Below are 18,650 nucleotides of genomic sequence, written 5' to 3'. Positions count from 1 at the left end.
GGCTGCCTTTAGCCCAGGGCGTGATCTTAGAGTCCTGGGATTGAGTCCTACATCATGCTTTCTGCATGGAGCCTGCTTCTCCCTCTGCCTGTGTCTCTGCCTCTCTCTTTCTCTCTCTGTGTGTGTCTCTTATGAATAAATAAATAAAATCTTTAAAATAAAATAAAGTACCCATAGTTAAGCCCCACTGATTGTAAAAACTTGTGAAGTTAAGTCCCACTGGCTTTCAAAACCAAATGTAATGGGATTCGTCTTTCCAGTGTGCCTGAGGTGCCTGGTGTAGAGTCTGATTCTCTTGCTTCTTTCTTCTTGTGGTGACCCTCCTTTTGTGGTTATTCTCGCTGAGGGTTTGGTTCCCAGCTGTGTCTCCACCTTCTTTTACCCTTTTTGATGTGGCTTCCTCTCTTGATCACCTGTGGAAAGTCTGTTCTGCCACTCTCAGGTCATTTTCATAGTTGCACTGATATGGCTGTTATCTTGGTGTGTCTTGGAAGGAGGTGAATGCAGGATCTTTCTACTTTTCAGAACTTTTCAGAACTTTTCAGAACTCTCCCTATATCTTCTATTTTTTACTGAGATTTTTTCATTTTCCCATTTGTTTCAAGAGTATTTGTGTTTGCTTATTAGAACATTTGCATAATTATGGTTTTAAAGTCTTTGTCAGGTAATTCAAACATCTGTCATCTCAGTGTTGGCATCTGCTGATTTTCTTTAACATGGTGATGTATTTCAGCAGGTAATCAACCTAGTTAAGGCTCAAGCTTTAAGTTTCTTTTCTTTTTTAAGATTTTATTTATTTATTTATTTATTTATTTATTTATTTGAGACACAGAAAAAGAAAGAGAGAGGCAGAGACCTAAGCAGAGGGAGAAGCAGGCTCCATGCAAGGAGCCCAGAGTGTGGGACTCGATCCCAGATTCCGGGATCACGTTTTGAGCGAAAGGCAGATGCTCAACTGTTGAACCACCCAGCCACAACCAACCATCCCTCAAGCTTCAAGTTTCTACCTGCCTTCTGTGGTTTGTTTTCCCATTGTGACCTATACATGGCCAATTGAGGGCTCAGATGTGCATTTGTTCCCATTTGAAACAAGTAATATGAGGACGATTCTATTTATCAATTTCAGTAGTTTTGAATGAATGATTATTGTGATAAACTTTTCCCAGTGGCTCACTTTTGTATTATATGCCTTTATTATCAGTGCTTTACCAATTACTTAAAACCTATTCTGTGCTATGGGATTATTATTCAGTGGTGAATGCTATCAGGATTGTGTCTGCTCTTAGGCACATTTAGGAATAAGAAAATACACAATTAGAAATGAGCTAATGAATGAATGAACATATAATTAAAAAATTGTGAAGGCAACGAATGAGACTCTTAAATAAAGGAGAGGGATATAATTAGGTGGGCCTAGCAGGTATAGCTGTTCTGAGAAGACATTTGTTTTGGGCCTTAAAAATGAGAATGTTACAAGCAGCTCAGGCCACAGGATTCTTGTGTGATCAAACAGTCTGACCAAAGCATAAAGATATTAAAGAAAGGTTATATCATGTTCAAAGCACTAAGAGAAGACAGTATGGTAGAGATGGCGTCCAAAGGATGACAGTGGCTGCATAGGTGGTCTTGTTATCCATGGTAAAGGTTTTGGATTTTATTATAAGCGTAAGTACAAACCATTCAAAAGAGTTTTAAGTACGGATCCTTGAGCTTTGATCTGCCTTTGAATTAGATGTTAAAAATGCTAGAGATACTAAAAATACAGCATCTTAGTACTTATTCCTAAAAATTCTGATTCTGGGGATCCCTGGGTGGCGCAGCGGTTTGGCGCCTGCCTTTGGCCCAGGGCGCGATCCCGGAGACCCGGGATCGAATCCCACATCGGGCTCCCGGTGCATGGAGCCTGCTTCTTCCTCCGCCTGTGTCTCTGCCTCTGCCTCTCTCTCTCTCTCTGTGACTATCATAAAAAAAAAAAAATAAATAAAAAAAAAAAATAATAAAATAAAAAATAAAAAATAAAAAATAAAAATTCTGATTCTGTGCATCTGAGCTGCTTGAATATCAGTATTTGTAACAAGCCTACCAGAAGATTTTGCTTAACACCTAAATTTCACAAGGTTAATCTCTTCCCCTATAATGAGCATCACCATCTAACATAAACTTTCTTCATTTTTGGAGCTTTTATCCTTTTTCAAATTCTCTGAAAATGTATTACATATACTTCAATATATGTGTTATTTTTTTCTATATACCTATATATTTTTGTATGTATATTTTTTAATGGATTTTGTATATGTGTATACAGAAAGGTAAAATGTGTTTGCTTTCTCCTTTTCTTTCAGATTTGCAGTCAAATTATGGAGCTGAGAAGTTATCTCCAGAAAATGATATTTGTGAAATAAATTTGCCTAAACAGAGTATAAAGAAAATAAGTAAAACTCTTTGCCTCAAGACCTCCAATTTGAGAAATGACTCAAAATGCAGAAATAGATTTAGGGAACAACAGGAACATCAAGAGGCGTATATCAGTCAAAAGATAATAAGCTATGAAAAAATGCATACTTCTCATCGTATGTCTCTTATTCACACTACAAATACACCATATCAATGTAAGGAGTGTGGGAAGTACTTTAGTCGTGGTTCAAATCTTATTCAGCATCAGAGTATTCATACTGGAGAGAAACCCTATGAATGTAAGGAATGTGGGAAGACCTTTAGACTTCTTGTCCAACTTACTCGACATCAGAAATTTCATACTGGTGAGAAACCCTTTAAGTGTAAGGAATGTGGGAAAGCTTTTAGTCTTCCCACCCAGCTCAATCGCCATGAGAATATTCATACAGGTGAGAGACCATTTGAATGTAAAGAATGCGGGAAGTCCTTTAATCGTAGCTCAAACCTTGTTCAACATCAGAGTATTCATACAGGTGCAAAGCCATATGGATGTAAAGAATGTGGGAAGGGCTTTAATCGTGGCTCAAATCTTGTTCAGCATCAGAAAATCCATTCTAGTGAGAAACCCTTTGAATGTAAGGAATGTGGGAAGACCTTTAAATATCATTACCAATTTATTGAACATTGTCATATTCATACTGGTGAGAAACCCTTTGAATGTAAGGAATGTGGGAAGGCATTTAGTCTTCTGATACAGCTTGCACGACATCAGAACATTCATACTGGTGAGAAGCCATTTAAATGTAAAGAATGTGGCAAGGCCTTCAGTCGTGGCTCAAATCTTGTTCAACATCAGAGTATTCATACTGGTGAGAAACCCTATGGTTGCAAGGAATGTGGAAAGGCTTTTAGACTTTACCTACAACTTTCTCGACATCAGAAAACTCATACTGGCGAGAAACCTTTTGAATGTAAGGAATGTGGGACAGCCTTCCAGTATCAGTACCAACTTGTTGAGCATCAACGAATTCATACAGGTGTGAAACCCTATGAATGTAAGGAATGTGGGAAGTTGTTTCGTCGTGGTTCAAATCTTATTCAACATCGGAGTGTTCATACTGGAAAGAAACCTTTTGAATGTAAGGAATGTGGTAAGGCCTTTAGACTCCATATACAACTTATTCGACATCAGAAATTTCATACTGGTGAGAAGCCCTTTGAATGTAAGAAATGTGGGAAAGCTTTTAGTATTCTCACCCAGCTTAATCGCCACGAGAATATTCATACAGGTGAGAGACCATTTGAATGTAAAGAATGCGGGAAGTCCTTTAATCGTGTCTCAAACCTTGTTCAACATCAGAGTATTCATGCTGGCATGAAACCATATGAATGTAAAGAGTGTGGGAAAGGCTTTAATCGTGGCTCAAATCTTGTTCAGCATCAGAAAATCCATTCTAGTGAGAAACCCTTTGAATGTAAGGAATGTGGGAAGACCTTTAGGTATCATTACCGACTTACTGAACATCATAGAATGCATACTGGAGAGAAACCCTTTGAATGTAAGGAATGTGGAAAGGCCTTTACTCTTCTGACACAGCTTACTCGACATCAGAACATTCATACTGGTGAGAAGCCATTTAAATGTAAGGAATGTGGCAAGGCCTTCAATCGTGGCTCAAATCTTGTTCAACATCAGAGTATTCATACTGGTGAGAAACCTTATGGTTGCAAGGAATGTGGAAAGGCTTTTAGACTTTACCTACAACTGTCTCGACATCAGAAAACTCATACTGGCGAGAAACCTTTTGAATGTAAGGAATGTGGGACAGCCTTCAGACATCAGTACCAACTTGTTGAGCATCAGCGAATTCATACAGGTGTTAAACCCTATGAATGTAAGGAATGTGGAAAGAGCTTTAATCGTGGGACAGACCTTAGAGTACATCAGAGAATTCACACTGGTGAGAAACCCTTTGAATGTAAGGAATGTGGGCAGTCCTTTAGACATCACTATCAATTTCTTGGACATTACAGAATTCATACTGGTGAGAACCCCTATGAATGTAAGGAGTGTGGGAAATGCTTTACTTGTGGTAGTGAACTTAGAGTACATCAGAGAATTCATACTGGTGAGAAACCATATCAATGTAAGGAGTGTGGGAAGGCCTTTAGTCGTAGCTCAAACCTTATTCAACATGTTAAAATTCATACTGGTGAGAAGCCCTATGAATGTAAGGAATGTGAAAAGGCCTTTAGCAATAATTATGAACTTACTGTACATCAGAGAATTCATACTGGTGAGAAACCTTATGAATGTAAGGAATGTGGGAAAACTTTTAGACTTAGTTCAGTTTTTACTGCCCATCAGAGAATTCATACAGGTATGAAACCCTATGAATGTAAAGAATGTGGAAAGACCTTTAGTTGTAGCTCAAACCTTATTCAACATGAGAGGATTCATACTGGTGAGAAACCTTATGAATGTAAGGAATGTGGGAAGGCCTTTAGACTTAGGTCAGTTTTTATTGCCCATCAAAGAATTCATACAGGTCTGAAGCCCTATGAATGTAAAGAATGTGGGAAAGCCTTTACTGTGAATGGTCAGCTTACTCGACATCAGAAAATTCATACTCGCCAGAAGTCCTGTGAATATAAGGAATGTGGGCAAACCTTCACTGGATATGAACAGCTTACTCAACATCAGAAAGTTCATAGTGGCAAGAAATCCTATGAATATAAAAAAAGGTGGGAAGACCTTTCATCATGGACTCAGATTTGCTCAACAGCACAGTATTCCTACTGGTGAGAAACTGAATAGAAGTAACATGAAAAGATTTACAGTCACAGCAAACACCTTAGTGTTGAGAGGACATTCTGGTGAGAAAGTCTCTGAATGTAAAGAAATATGGGTTAGCCTTCATGTTCACAATTATGAAAGATTTTGCTAGGTATGTTAATTTCACATACTTAGAAAAGCCTTCAGACCCCAACTGGAGGAAAATTGTTGGAATAAATGTAAGTTAATGTCTACCTGAGGCAGATACTTTATCACCATTGCCATTTCATTACCTGTGTGACATTAGATGCCTACCTCTGTGCATCATTTGTAAATGGCAACAATTTAAGTACATACTAGTGCAATTACAGGAATAAATGTGTTCTAGTACATGGAAAATCCTTAAAAGAGTATTTGGCACTTGTGCTCATAAAGAACAGCTTTTTTTTTTTTTTTTTAAGATTTTATTTATTCATGAGAGACAGAGAGAGAGAGGCAGAGACACGGGCAGAGGGAGAAGCAGGCTCCATGCAGGGAGCCCGACGCGAGACTCGATCCCAGGACTCCAGGACTACACCTTGGGCTGAAGGCAGGCACCAAACTGCTGAGCCACCTAGGGATCACCTAAAGAACAGCTTTTATGTTTCATTAATGTTGTTGGGAAAATAGTATTATTGTGAATAATTTAGAAAAACCTCATCCATTCCTTCATTATTACATTTTAAATAACTTGTTTTGTATAAACTTTCATGGGAAGTAAAGAATATGAGAGGATTTTCATTAAGAGTTCATTCCTTAAAACCCTATGGGTTTAGTGAGTGAGGAGATGTTGAAAAAACAGCTGTTGAAGAATCAGGGAGAGTTTTTGAAGTGATAAAAATATCAGCAGGCAGAAAATGTAGAATTTATTTCTCTGTCCAGAAGTTAAGATCAATATTAATGAAAGAATAGCAGAATAATAGCATCCATTTATGTACTCAATTTTATCATGAAAATTGCTACACATATGAAATGTTGAATGAACATCAGTATACCCATATGTAGATTCAAAGTACTTAACAGTTTGACATATTTATTTTTCTGTATATTCTATGTTGTACCATTGAGAATAGGCTTTAGACATCGTGATACTTTGACCTTTATTACATCAGTATGTATCCCCCAAACATAGACAATGTCACATATAGCCATGGTACCATAATTGCTTTTAAGGAAATTCTCCATAATTCATAACATCTTACCAAGTTTCTTCATTGGCTTCTAAAATGCCATTTACAGGAGTTCATCTTCTAAGTAGAATGCATTCCAGATTCTGTACTGCATTTGGTTGTTAGCTCTCTATATTCTTTTTTAGTCTAGAAGAGTGACTCATTTTCTTGGGTATCAGAATCATCTGTGGATTGGTAAAAATACAAAGATCCAGACCCACTAAGTCTCCATCTTTACTAGCTCTCAGGGGATTTTAGTGTGTACTATAATGAGCCACTGGTCTAGTACAATTCTCCTTTTACAAAAAAGTTAAATAATGTTGACTTTTGAGAAGTCCAGGAAAATTGTCTATCAGGTGTTTAGATTAATCTTTTAAATCATGTAAAAAGCAAGAAGTACAACTACAAACCATTGTTTACTAGTTTGTCTAATTGCTCCTGTATTTACTTTTTTGAGATTTTTATTTCTCTATCTGGTTTGTGTTACCATCTGTTATCTTCATTTCACCTTGCAAGACTCCCTTGAACATTTTTTTGCAGGATAGATTTAGTGAGCACCAACTCCTTTGGCTTTTGTTGATCTGGTAATGTCTTAATTTCTCTGTCCATGTTCAAGGACAGTTTTGCTGGAAATAGGATTTTTGGTTGAAAGCTTTTTTTTTTTCCTTTCCCATTTTGCATATATTGATCCACTGTCTTCTGGCCTCCAAAATTTCTGCTGAGAAATCTGATAATCTTATTGAATATTCATTGTATGTAGTAATGATTTACTTCTCTCCTGTCATCTTCAAGATTGTCTTTTGAAAGTTTGTAGTGTCTTGTGGATCTCTTTTTATCAACTATTTTTTAAAAAATTATGTATTCATGAGAGACATAGAGAGGCAGGCTCCATGCAGGGAGGCCGATGCAGGACTCGATCCCAGAACTCTAGGATCATGCCCTGGGCCGAAGGCAGACACTAAACCACTGAGCCTCCCAGGGATCTCTATCAATTTTTTTCATTGAAGTATAGTTGGCATAGGTATGGATCTTTTTTATTTCATTTTGTGTGGAGTTTGTTGTGCTTCTTGGATGTGTATGTCTTTAATCGAATGTGGGAAGTTTTCAGCATTATTTCATCAAATCTTGAAATTTTTTTCTGCCATTCCTCCTGCCCCTTTCTCTTTCTTGGACTCCCATGATGCATATATTAGTCCCCATGATGGTATCCCAGAGGTCCTTTAAGCTATTTGCTTTTCCTTAATATTTTTCTTTCTGTTCCTCATACTCAGTAATTTTCATTGTTCTATATTCAGATTCTCTGAGGCTTTCTTTTGCTTGCTCAAGTCTGGTTTTGGCTCCCTCTAGTGATGTTTTCATTTCAGTACTTTTCAGCTCCAGAATTTCTTTTTTCTTTTTTAGATTTTATTTATTTATTTATTTTCTTTTTTAGATTTTCATTTCTTTATTGATACACATTATTTTCCTGACTTTCTCCACATTTTCCTTTAGTTCTTTGAGAATTTTTTAAAAAAGATTTTATTTATTCATGAGAGACACAGATAGAGAGGCAGAGACACAGGGAGAGGGAGAAACAGGCTCACCGCAGGGAGCCCAATGCGGGACCTGGTGCCAGAATTCTGGGATCATACATCATACCCTGAGCCAGAGGCAGACACTCACCCACTGAGCCACCCAGGCATCCCTCTGAGCATTTTTAAGGCAGTTGTTTTAAAGTCTTTGTCTACTATATCTGCCATCAGTTCTTTTTTTAGGAACAGTTTATGTTGATAAATTTGTATTTTCTTTAAATGCTCCACACTTTCCTATTTCATTGTATGCCTTTTGATTTTGATGTTGTAAGCAAGTAAGGAGATGGGGCAGAGGGAGAATCAGGCCCCCCACTGAGCAGGGAGCCCAATGTGGGACTCAATCCCAAACTCTAAGATCATGACTTGAGCCAAAGGAAAATGCTTAACTGACTAAGCCACCAAGGTACCCCAGGGATTTTAAATTTTATTTTCCAGCTTTACTTCTTTTTTTTTTTTAAGATTTTATTTATTTATTTGAGAGAGAGCACATACAGGGAGCAGCAGAGGGAGAAGCAAGCTCCCTGCTCAGCAGGGATCCTGATGTGGGGCTTGATCCCAGGACCCCAGGATCACAACCTGAGCCAAAGGCAGATGCTTTAACTAACTGAGCCACCCAAGTGCCCCATCCAGCTTTACTTTTTTTACTTGGGAATGAGTCTGCAGAGATAACTTTTTGTTCTATAATATAGAAGTGGAAACTAAGGCCTTAAGTCAGAAAAGATTTAAGATCTATAAGCTTCACACATCCTTGGCACAGAGATGGCCTACAATAATCAAAAACCAAAATTAAAACCAAAAACCAAAACTAGGGATCCCTGGGTGGCTCAGCGGTTTGGTGCCTGCCTTTGGCCCAGGGCGCAATCCTGGAGTCCCTAGATCGAGTCCTGCATTGGGCTCCCGGCATGGAGCCTGCTTCTCCCTCTGCCTGTGTCTCTGCCTCTCTCTCTCTATGTCTATCATGAATAAATAAATAAAATCTAGAAAAAAAAACAAACAAAAACCAAAACTAAACAACCTCCAAAAAACCCCAGCAAACTCTGGGGAAGAGAGAGAATCTGATTTCCAGGGTTACCACATCTATTAGATCCAAATGGCGTCCCTACCATCATTTTTTAAAAATTTATTTATGATAGACACACAGAGAGAGAGAGAGAGGCAGAGACACAGGCAGAGGGAGAAGCAGGCTCCATGCCGGGAGCCCGCCACGGGACTCGATCCTGAGACTCCAGGATTGCACCCTGGGCCAAAGGGAGACACCAAACTGCTGAGCCACCCAGGGATGCCCCTTACCATCATTTTTGAAAGATAACTTTACTGGTTATAGGATTGGTTGGTGGGTTTTTTTCTTTTTAGCAATTTGAATGTTATCCCACTGCCTTCTGGCCTCTATTGTTTCTGATGAGAAGTATGCTGTTAATCTTATTGAGGTACCCTGTGGGTGATACATTGTTTTCCTCTTGCTGCTTTCAAGATATTCTCCTTGTCTTTGACTTTCAGCATTTTTTACCACGATGTATCTGTGAGTGTCTGCACACATCCTGCTGGGAGTTTGTTGAGCTTCTGGTAGGTATAGATTAATGTTTATCAAAATATTGGAGATGGTTTGGGGCACCTAGGTGGCTCAGTTAGTTAACCATCTGGCTGTTGGTTTAGGTTCAGGTCATGGTCTTGGGGTCCAGAGTTCAAGCCCGGTGTTGGGCTCCATGCTCAGTGTGGAGTCTGTCTCTATTCTCTCTTTGTTTCTCTCATAAATAAATAAAATCCTTTTTAAAATTGGGAATGGGGGATGCCTGGGTGTCTTAGCAGTTGGGTGTCTGCCTTTGGCTTGGGGCGTAATCCCAGGGTCCCAGGATCGAGTCCCACATTGGGCTTCCTGCAGGGAGCCTGCTTTTCCCTCTGCCTATGTCTCTGCCCCTCTCTCTGTGTCTCTCATGAATAAATAAATAAAATCTTTTTTAAAAATTGGGGATGGTTTTAGCCATTATTTCTTTAAATATTTTTCCTCATTTTTTTCTTTAAGATTTTATTTATCTCCTCATGAGAGACAGAGAGAGAGAGAGAGAGGCAGAGACAGGTAGAGGAAGAAACAGGCTCCCTGCAGGGAGCCTGATGTAAGACTTGATCCTGGGACCCTGGGATCACACCCTGAGCCAAAGGCAGACGATCAACCACTGAGCCACCCAGGTGTCCCTCTCATGAATTTTTTAATACTAGTTACACTATTCTTCAACTCTAGAATTGCCATTTTGTCCTTTTTATTACATGTATCTCTTTATTAATATTCTCTACTTGATAAAATATTGTCTTCATACTTTCCTTTGTTCTTGTCCCTTTTTCTTACTGAAAACTGGATATATTAGGTAATATATTGTAGCAATTCTGAATATCAATGCCTCCTCCCACCCCCAGACTTGCTTTTGTTGTTGTTGTTTGCTTATTTGTGTTGTGTTTTAACTAGGCTATTTTACTGAAATCCACTTCCCCTTGCAGTGTGAAGCATTTAGTGTTATGCTTGTGTGTGTTCTCAGTCACCTGGGATGACAAGAGTCACTGACTATCTTTTTGCCTGATCTCTTTGTGAAGCAATCTGCCTCATTTGATATTATTTCCAGCTCATTATGCTCCACTGATTTCCTGCTGATTGCTCTGCTGTTTTCAACAATTTCTTGGAGGCATAAATTTCTTAGTAGTCTGATCCAATTTAATTCAGGAAGGGCTAGTTTTTAAGGTCAACCTTTGAGGAGTGTTTTAATCTCAGGATTTGTAGCATATATAGACATTCATATCTACATATACTAATCACAGAAAGAGGGAGGGTGAAATGGAACTATATAGGAGTAACATTTATATAAGTCACTGGAATTAAGTTGCTATAACTTTGAAGTCGATTCTACATTAGGATGTATGTATATGGTAGGGACGCCTGGGTGGGTCAGTTGGTTAAGCATCTGCCTTCAGCTCAGGTTATGATCTTAGGGTGCTGGGATCAAGCCCTGCATCAGGCTTTCTGCTCAGCAGGGAGTCTGCTTCTCCCTCTCCCTCTGCTCTCCTCTGCTCTTGCTTTCTTTCTCTCTCTCAAATAAATAAAAATTTTAAAAAATCTTTTAAAAGATGTATATAGTATGTTTTAGAGAATCTATTTAAAAATAATTTTTAAGTACAGTGAATGATTGCTCACTTTGGCAATACATATTCTAAAATTGGAACAATACAGAGAAGATTAGCACGGCTCCTGTGCAAGGACCATACACAAAAATTCATGAAGCATTCCACATTTTTTTAACTATAGAGAACAAAGAATTTCTGGAGGGAAGGTAGATGTGGGGCTAGGTTAAATAAGTGATGGGTTAATAGGGCATTTGTGATGAGCACTAGGAGTTGTATGTAAGTGATGAATCAATCCTTTAAAAAAAAAAAAGATTTTATTTATTTATTCATGAGAGATAGGCAGAGACAGGCAAGAGGGAGAAGCAGGCCTCATGCAGGGAGCCTGATGCGGGACTCAATCTTGGGACTCCAGGATCACGCTCTGGGCCAAAGGCAGGTGCTAAATGGCTGATCCACTCAGGGATCCCTGAATCGCTCAATTCTACACCTGAAACTAATATTACACTTTATGTTAACTAGAATTTAAATACAAAACTTGAAAAAAAATGTAGTGAGTGAGTGAGGAGAGAATCAAAATGTGCCACGGTGAAAAATCAACTAAACACAAAGGAAAGCAATAATGGAGAAAATGAGGGACAATAAAACTACAAGATAAAGGAAACAACAAAATGTCAAAAGTAAGTCATTATCAGTAATTGCTTTAAATGCAAGGTGATTAAACTCAACCAAAAGATGTAAATTGGCAGAATGGATATAAAACAGAATCCAACTGTATACTGTCTACAAGAGATTCACTTAAGATCCAAGAAACACACACACACACACAATAGATCCAAGACACATAAGTTGAAAATGAAATGATTGAGAAAAATATTGCAAATACCAAGTTAGAGCAGGAAGGGCTATACTAATACACAAAATAAGCTAAATTAAAAACTGCTACAAGAGACAAGGACATTATATAATACAATGATAATGAGGTCAATATAGCAAGAAGATATATCAATTAAAACGTGGCAAACATCTGGGCAGCCTGGGTGGCTCAGTGGTTTAGCGCTGCCTTCAGCCCAGGGCGTGATCCTGGAGACCCAGGATTGAGTCCCACATCAGGCTCCCTGCATGGAGCCTGCTTCTCCTTCTACCTGTTTCTCTGCCCCTCTCTCTCTCCTTTCTGTGTTTCTCATGAATAAATAAATAAAATCTTTAAAAAAAAAAAAGTAGCAAACATCAGAGCTCTGAAATATATGAAGCAAATGTTGCCAGAATTGAATGGAGAGACTTCAGTACCCTACTTTTTTTTTTTAATTTTATTTATCCATGAGAGACACAGAGAGAGGCAGAGACACAAGCAGAGGGAGAAGCAGGCTCCATGCAGGGAGCCCGATGTGGGACTCGATCCTGGGTCTCCAGGATCACGCCCTGGGCTGAAGGCAGCATCAAACCGCTGAGCCACCTGGGCTGCCCAGTACTCTACTTTCAATAATATATAGAACAAACAGGCCATCAATAGGAAAATAGAGGACTTGAGAAATACTGTAGGTAATTGGACCTGACAGATATACAGAACATTCCACCCAACAATAGAATATGTTTTTGTCAAGTGCACATGGAATATTCTTCAGGGTAAACCATATGTTGAGCCACACAACAAGTATTAATAAATTTTAAAAGATTGAAACTAGAATTCGGTAGCACAAAGAAAACAAAAAACTCAATATGTGGAAATTAATACCCTCTTAACTAATGAGTTAAGAAATCACAAGGGAAATTAGAAAAGATCTTGAGACCAATGAAAACAAAAACACAAACTACCAAAATTTGTGAGATGCAACAGAAGCAGTACTGAGAGGAAAATTTATAGGATTAAATGTCTATATTAAAAAGATTTCAGGGGATCCCTGAGTGGCTCAGCGGTTTAGCCTCTGCCTTCGACCCAGGGCATTATCCTGGAGTCCTGGGATCGAATCCTGCATCAGGCTCCCTGCATGGAGCCTGCTTCTCCTTCTGCTTGTGTCTCTGCCTCTGTGTGTGTGTGTGTGTGTGTGTGTGTGTGTGTGTGTGTGTCTTTCATGAATAAATAAATTAAATCTTAACAAAATAAAAATAAATAAAATGATTTCAAATCAACCGAACATTACACCTAAGGAACTAGAAGATAAAAACTAAACCTGTAGGTACTAGAAGGAAAGAACTAATAAAGATCAGAGTAGAGAAAATAGAGGATAGAAAAATAGTAGGGACAATTACTGAAATAGAAGAGGAAATTAATGAAACCAAGAGTTGTTTCTCCAAAGAAATCAACACATTGACAAGTCATTAGCTAGGCAGACTAAAAGGAGAGAAGACTCAAATAACTACACTAGAAATGAAAGAGATAGAGGTTTCCCAAAATGTTAAAAATAGAACTACCCATCCAGCAATTGCACTACTAGATATTTACCCAAAGGATACAAAAATACATATTCAAAGGGATACATGCACCCCAATGTTTATAGCAGCAGCATCAATAGCCAAACTATGGAGAGAGCCCAAATGCCCATTGACTGATGAATGGACAAAGAAGATAGGGTATATATATACAATGGAATAATTACTCAGCCATCAAAAAGAATGAAATCTTGTAACTACATGGATACAGCTAGATGTATTATGCGTAGTGAAATAAGTCAGAGAAGGACAAATACCATATGATCTCACTCATGTGGAACTTAAGAAAGAAAACAGATGAATAAATAGGAGAGCGGGGGGAAAAAAAGGAGAGAGGGAAACAAGCCATAAGAGACTTTTAATGACAGAGAACAAATTGAGGGTTGATGAAGGGAGGTGCATGGGGGATAGGCTAGATGGATGATGGGTATTAGGGAGGGCACTTGTTATGATGAGCACTGGGTGTTGATTATAAGTTATGAATCACTGAATTGTATTCCAGAAACCAATATTGCTGTATGTTAGCTACCTGAAATTTAAGTTAAAAAAATAAAGAAATGAAAGAAGTGATAATATCAATTTTACAAGAGAGTATTATGAACAATTTTGTGCCAGCAAACTGGATAGTCTAGATAAAATGGACAAATTCCTAGAAACACAACCTACGAAGACTGAGTCATGAAGAAATAGAAAATCTAAAAATACTTTAAAAAGGAGATTGGTGCCTTCCAACAAAGAAAAGCTTAGGGCCAAACAGCCTCACTGGTGAATTTTTCCAAATGATTTTAGATCTTAATTCTTTTTTGGTATCATAGGCATGTATGTAAAGTTACAAATTTCCCACTAAAAACATCTTTTAACATTGTCTCTCTTTCTACGGCTTGTTGCATTTCTCCCAAGGTACCTGGAAAGAGTCCCAGGGCCAGCCACAGTGTTATTGCTCCAGCAGTAACAGCTTGATTCTCATCTCAGCTTCCCTTCTGATCTGAACCCAGGTGTCTGACTCATCTGCCTTCCATATTTTTCTTCCTTGCTGTTTTTTGTTTTGTTTTGTAAAAAAGAAAATGAAGGAAAACATCCAAACAAGTGAGAATAATATATAACTCTCTCAATTTTTGTAAGTTTGTAATAACACTTTATGTGATTACTATCTCTTGCTGTGAAGAACAAACCCCAGGCTCTACACTAAAATTACCCTGTAGCTGCCGCATCCACCCACCCACCCAAAGAACTTCTGTTCTTTCCTCCTAGGCACAAGGGCAGAGAACTGCATTGGGCTGGGGTAGCCCTGCAGACCCATGACTCTGGAAGGCTGCAGACACTGCCTTCCCTCATCATTAGCTGGCCCTTCGGTTCTCTGAGCAGAAGACTTAACTGTGAACAAGCAGACCAATACAACTAGAATTTGTACTGTCAAAAAAAATAATAAAACTTGTAAATGGATCTTTATGACAGTATTATCCACAATAGCCAAAACGTGGAAACAACTTACTGTCCATCAACAGGTGGATAAACAAAATGTGGCTGTTGTGAGACGAATTTGTCTCCCCAAAATTTATATATTGAAGTCTTAGCACCTAGTACTTCAGAATGTGATGGTATTTGGAGATAGGGTATTCAAAGAGGTAATTAAAATCTAGTGAGGTCATGAAGGTAGGCCCTAATTCAATGATTAGTGTCTTTATAAAAAAGAGATTAGGACACAGGCTTGTCCATACAGAAGGAAGACCATGTGAAGAGAAAGGGAGAAGATGGCCAAGAGAAGAAACAACTCTACTGACACATTTATGTTGAACATTTAGCCTGGACAACTATGAGAAAATACATTTCTGTTGTTTAAGCCACCACTCTGTGGTACTTTGTCATGGCAGTCCTCACAAACAAATATAGTGGAATATCCACACAAGGAGTTATCATGCAGCCATAAAAGGAATGAAGTAGTGATATACACTATAACTGGGATGAACCTTGAAAAACATTATGCTAGGTGAAAAGAATATAACCTAGTCACAAGAGACCACATGTTATATGATCACATTCAGATGAAATTCCAGAATAGAAAAATCCAGAGACAGAAAGTAGACTAATGGTTGCTTATGGCTTCAAGGACTAGGGATGGGGTGGGGAGCAGGGGTTGTCTTTTTATTATTGAGTTGTGGTTATGTGTAAAATTGCTATAAACATTCCCAAACAAGTTTTCTGTAGGTATATATTTCTAATTCTCTTGCATAAATACCCAGGAGTAAAACTACTAGATCATAGTGTAAATCCATGTTTAATTTTTATAAGAAATGCCAAATCGCTGTACAAGCTGTACAGTTTATACTCTTATAAGCAATACATGACAGTAGCAGTTTCTCTATAGTCTTGTTAACATTTGACGTTGCCTATCTTTTACATAGTAGACACGTTGTACTTGCTGTTGTGATTGCTTTGTGTTTTTCTTGGTGACTTGAGGACTCATCATAATATAGTTTTTACAAATGTTGTATTATCTCCCAATGTTTTTAGACCCTGGCTAGAAGGCAATCAGTTGCTCTTCTTGAGCTACTGGTTAAGCACACACCCTAACTAACTCTCTCATTGGGCATTCACATTCCAAGACACTATACACTTGCCCTAATTGCCCCAGGACCAGGTACCAGACAACCAGGGACAGCCCCTCTTCCCCAGAGCCTGCTGAAATTATTCAAAGTAGCAGTCCTAAGCCTGTCTATTTTGCCTCCTTCATTCCTTTCCACAGAAACAACAATAAAGATGATCGCCCACGGTTTTCTTCTCTCCCACAGCCTTGTGTATGACCCTGGCACTTCTCCAGAGTGACCCTATATGGCATGCTGTGTTCCTCCCTGGGAACTGTAAGTATAATAAACTGTAAAACTCTTTGTCCTCTGGATCTGCATCACCATACCTCACATTACTTTTAACCAAGTAATGTGGTTAAAACACTCATGCTGTGGACTCTTTTGTTTGTTTCTGTGGTGCTTATTGGACATTTGTATATCTTTTGTGAAGTCTCTGTTTTCATCTTTAACCCATTTTTTTGTTGTTTTTGACTTTCATCCTATTAAGTTGTATTTCTTTAGATATGCTAGATAAAAGCCCTTTTTTGAATATGTTTCATGAATACTTAATGCCAGTCCCTAACTTCATTTTCATTGTCCTGATGGTATCTTTTGATGAGAATTTTTTAGTTTTATTGAAGTTCAATTTATATGTTTTTTAAAGATTTTATTTATTTGACAGAGAGAGCACAAGCAGGTGAAGCAGCAGGCAAAGGGAGAGAGAGAGGCAGACTCCCTGCTGAGCAGGGAGCCCAATGGGGAGCTTGATCCCAGGACCCCAGTATCATGACCCAAGCTGAAGGCAGACGCTTAACTGACTGGGCCACCGAGGCGTCCCTTAACCAGTTTTTCTAAGGGTAAGGCTTTTTGGGTACTCCAAGGTCATGATGATATTCCACCATATTTCATTCTTGAAACTTTATAGTTGTTTATATCTATGATCCACCTTGATGTAATTTGGGGGTATGGTGTTAAATATAGGGTAAGATTAATTTTCCCAAGTTTATCCAGTTGTTCCAGCACCCTTTTTTGAAAGAACTGTCCTTTCCCACATTGAACTGCCTTAAAGATTTTAGGACAATGAAATGACTGTACAAGTGTAAGTCTACTTCTCAATCCTCTGTTTTATTCCACTTATCAATTTATTATTATAGCAACACCACATTGACTTGATGATTCTAGCTTCACAGTAAATCTTGAGTTCAGGTAGTGTAAACCACCACTACCTCCCTTGTTCTTCTTTTAAAATATCTTGAAGTGTTCTAAGTCCTTTGCATTTTCACATATTTATAATCAACTGAGCAATTTCTGCAGAAGTGCCTGTTGGGATTTTGTTTTGTTGTAAAGATTTTATTTATTTATTTATGAGTGACACCGAGAGAGGTAGAGATAGGCAGAGGGAGAAGCACGATCCCGGCCGCGAGCCTGATGCGGGACCCGACTCCAGGACCCCTGGATCACGACCTGAGCCAAAGGCAGACACTCAAGCGCTAGGCCACCCAGGTGTGCCCATCACAGCTGTTTTCCAATGTAGTCAGGCCTTATCTCAGGGAAAGTGTGGTCCTTCATTCCTCAAGGGCAATGTTCTGCAAATCCCCAAGAGTAGGTTACTTCTGCTACAGATCAAGGGACTTAGGTCAACAAGCAAGGAGTGCACACGCTTAAAGCGAGTTGACCCTTAAGTCCAGTTGGGGTGCTATTGCACTATTCTAATTCCCCTGTCCAAGTAGCTTTTAAAAGCTCCATTATGCAAACGACATCTTGCAGGGCAGATTTATAGTAGTAGAAACAAGTCACCTCCAGCCAGAGAGGGCAATGGGTTCCGCAGCCCTGGCAGACCGACTGCCGCTGGCACATGCGCTCACAAGGCCAGGTATGCAGGGCCACGCGCCCCATTCTATAAAATACACCCAGATAATCCCGCTGGGACTGGCTAATGAGAAGAGTCAGCCGAGGGTCGCCTGGGTGGCTCAGTGGTAGAACCTCTGCCTTTGGCCCAGGTGGGTCAGGCCGGAGTCCCGCGTCAGGCTCCCCGCAGGGTGCGAGCTTCTCCCTCTGCCTAGGTCTCTGCCTCTCTCTGTGTGTCTCTCCTGAATAAATAAATAAAATCTTTAAAGAGAAGAGGAGACAGCCAAGAGTCCACACGCTGGAGGACCCAGCGCCTGGATGAGCGGCGAGGCTCCCACCGAGCAGCCAGCCCCACGGTGCGTGCGAGCTAGGCTCTGCCGGAAGCGGTGGCGGACCCGGCTGCAGCCCCCCGCGCCCCGGTCTTGCACCTGCGCCTGCGCCTTCGGAGCCCCCGCGCGCCCACCGCAGAGCGCGTCTTCCGCCAGCCGGGTGCGAGTGGTGGTCGCGGGGACTCCCGGGCGGCGGGGGGTGCATTGGGGTGGCTCAGCCTCCGCCCCCCCCCCCCCCCCCCCCGTGAGTTAGCAGCAGTCAGGGGAGGAAGGCGGCGCTAGGTGAGGCGGAGGCGGGCTCTGAGGATGGAGCTGCCGCCAGTGAAGAGCCCAGAGCTCGTGGGGCCCGGAGCCCCAGCCCCTTGCGCGGGTGAGGAGCAGCGGAGGGGGCGTGCGACCGAGTGTGACTCGCCGTGCGTGTGTGT

General features: G+C 39.9%; 1 protein-coding gene and 1 non-coding gene across 28 annotated transcripts in view; both read left to right on the top strand.

Moving 5' to 3' along the window:
- The window catches only part of LOC112928380 (uncharacterized), a 45,509-nt gene that overhangs the window by 12,458 nt on the left and 14,401 nt on the right, over positions 1-18,650 (top strand). For 18 of the 27 annotated variants that reach the window (XM_026010050.2, XM_026010054.2, XM_026010046.2 and 15 more), the window contains one exon: positions 2,343-5,950. In XM_026010050.2, coding sequence (XP_025865835.1) covers positions 2,343-5,200 — 2,858 coding nt within the window. In that variant the 3' untranslated portion in view covers positions 5,201-5,950. Of the gene's footprint in view, positions 1-2,342; positions 5,951-9,446; positions 9,615-16,227; positions 16,343-18,650 lie in introns of those variants that run through there. The other 9 variants (XM_072752644.1, XM_072752656.1, XM_072752651.1 and 6 more) reach the window with 5 other exon arrangements.
- Positions 11,119-11,228, top strand: LOC112928586 (U6 spliceosomal RNA). Its single transcript, XR_003236757.1, has one exon. It is a non-coding gene; the product is annotated as a U6 spliceosomal RNA (small nuclear RNA).

Source organism: Vulpes vulpes, chromosome 1, assembly GCF_048418805.1.
Source record: "Vulpes vulpes isolate BD-2025 chromosome 1, VulVul3, whole genome shotgun sequence".
In the NCBI taxonomy this organism is placed as follows: Eukaryota; Metazoa; Chordata; class Mammalia; order Carnivora; family Canidae; genus Vulpes; species Vulpes vulpes.
Note: the sequence above shows the minus strand (reverse complement) of the source record. Positions and strands in the feature narration are given on the sequence as shown.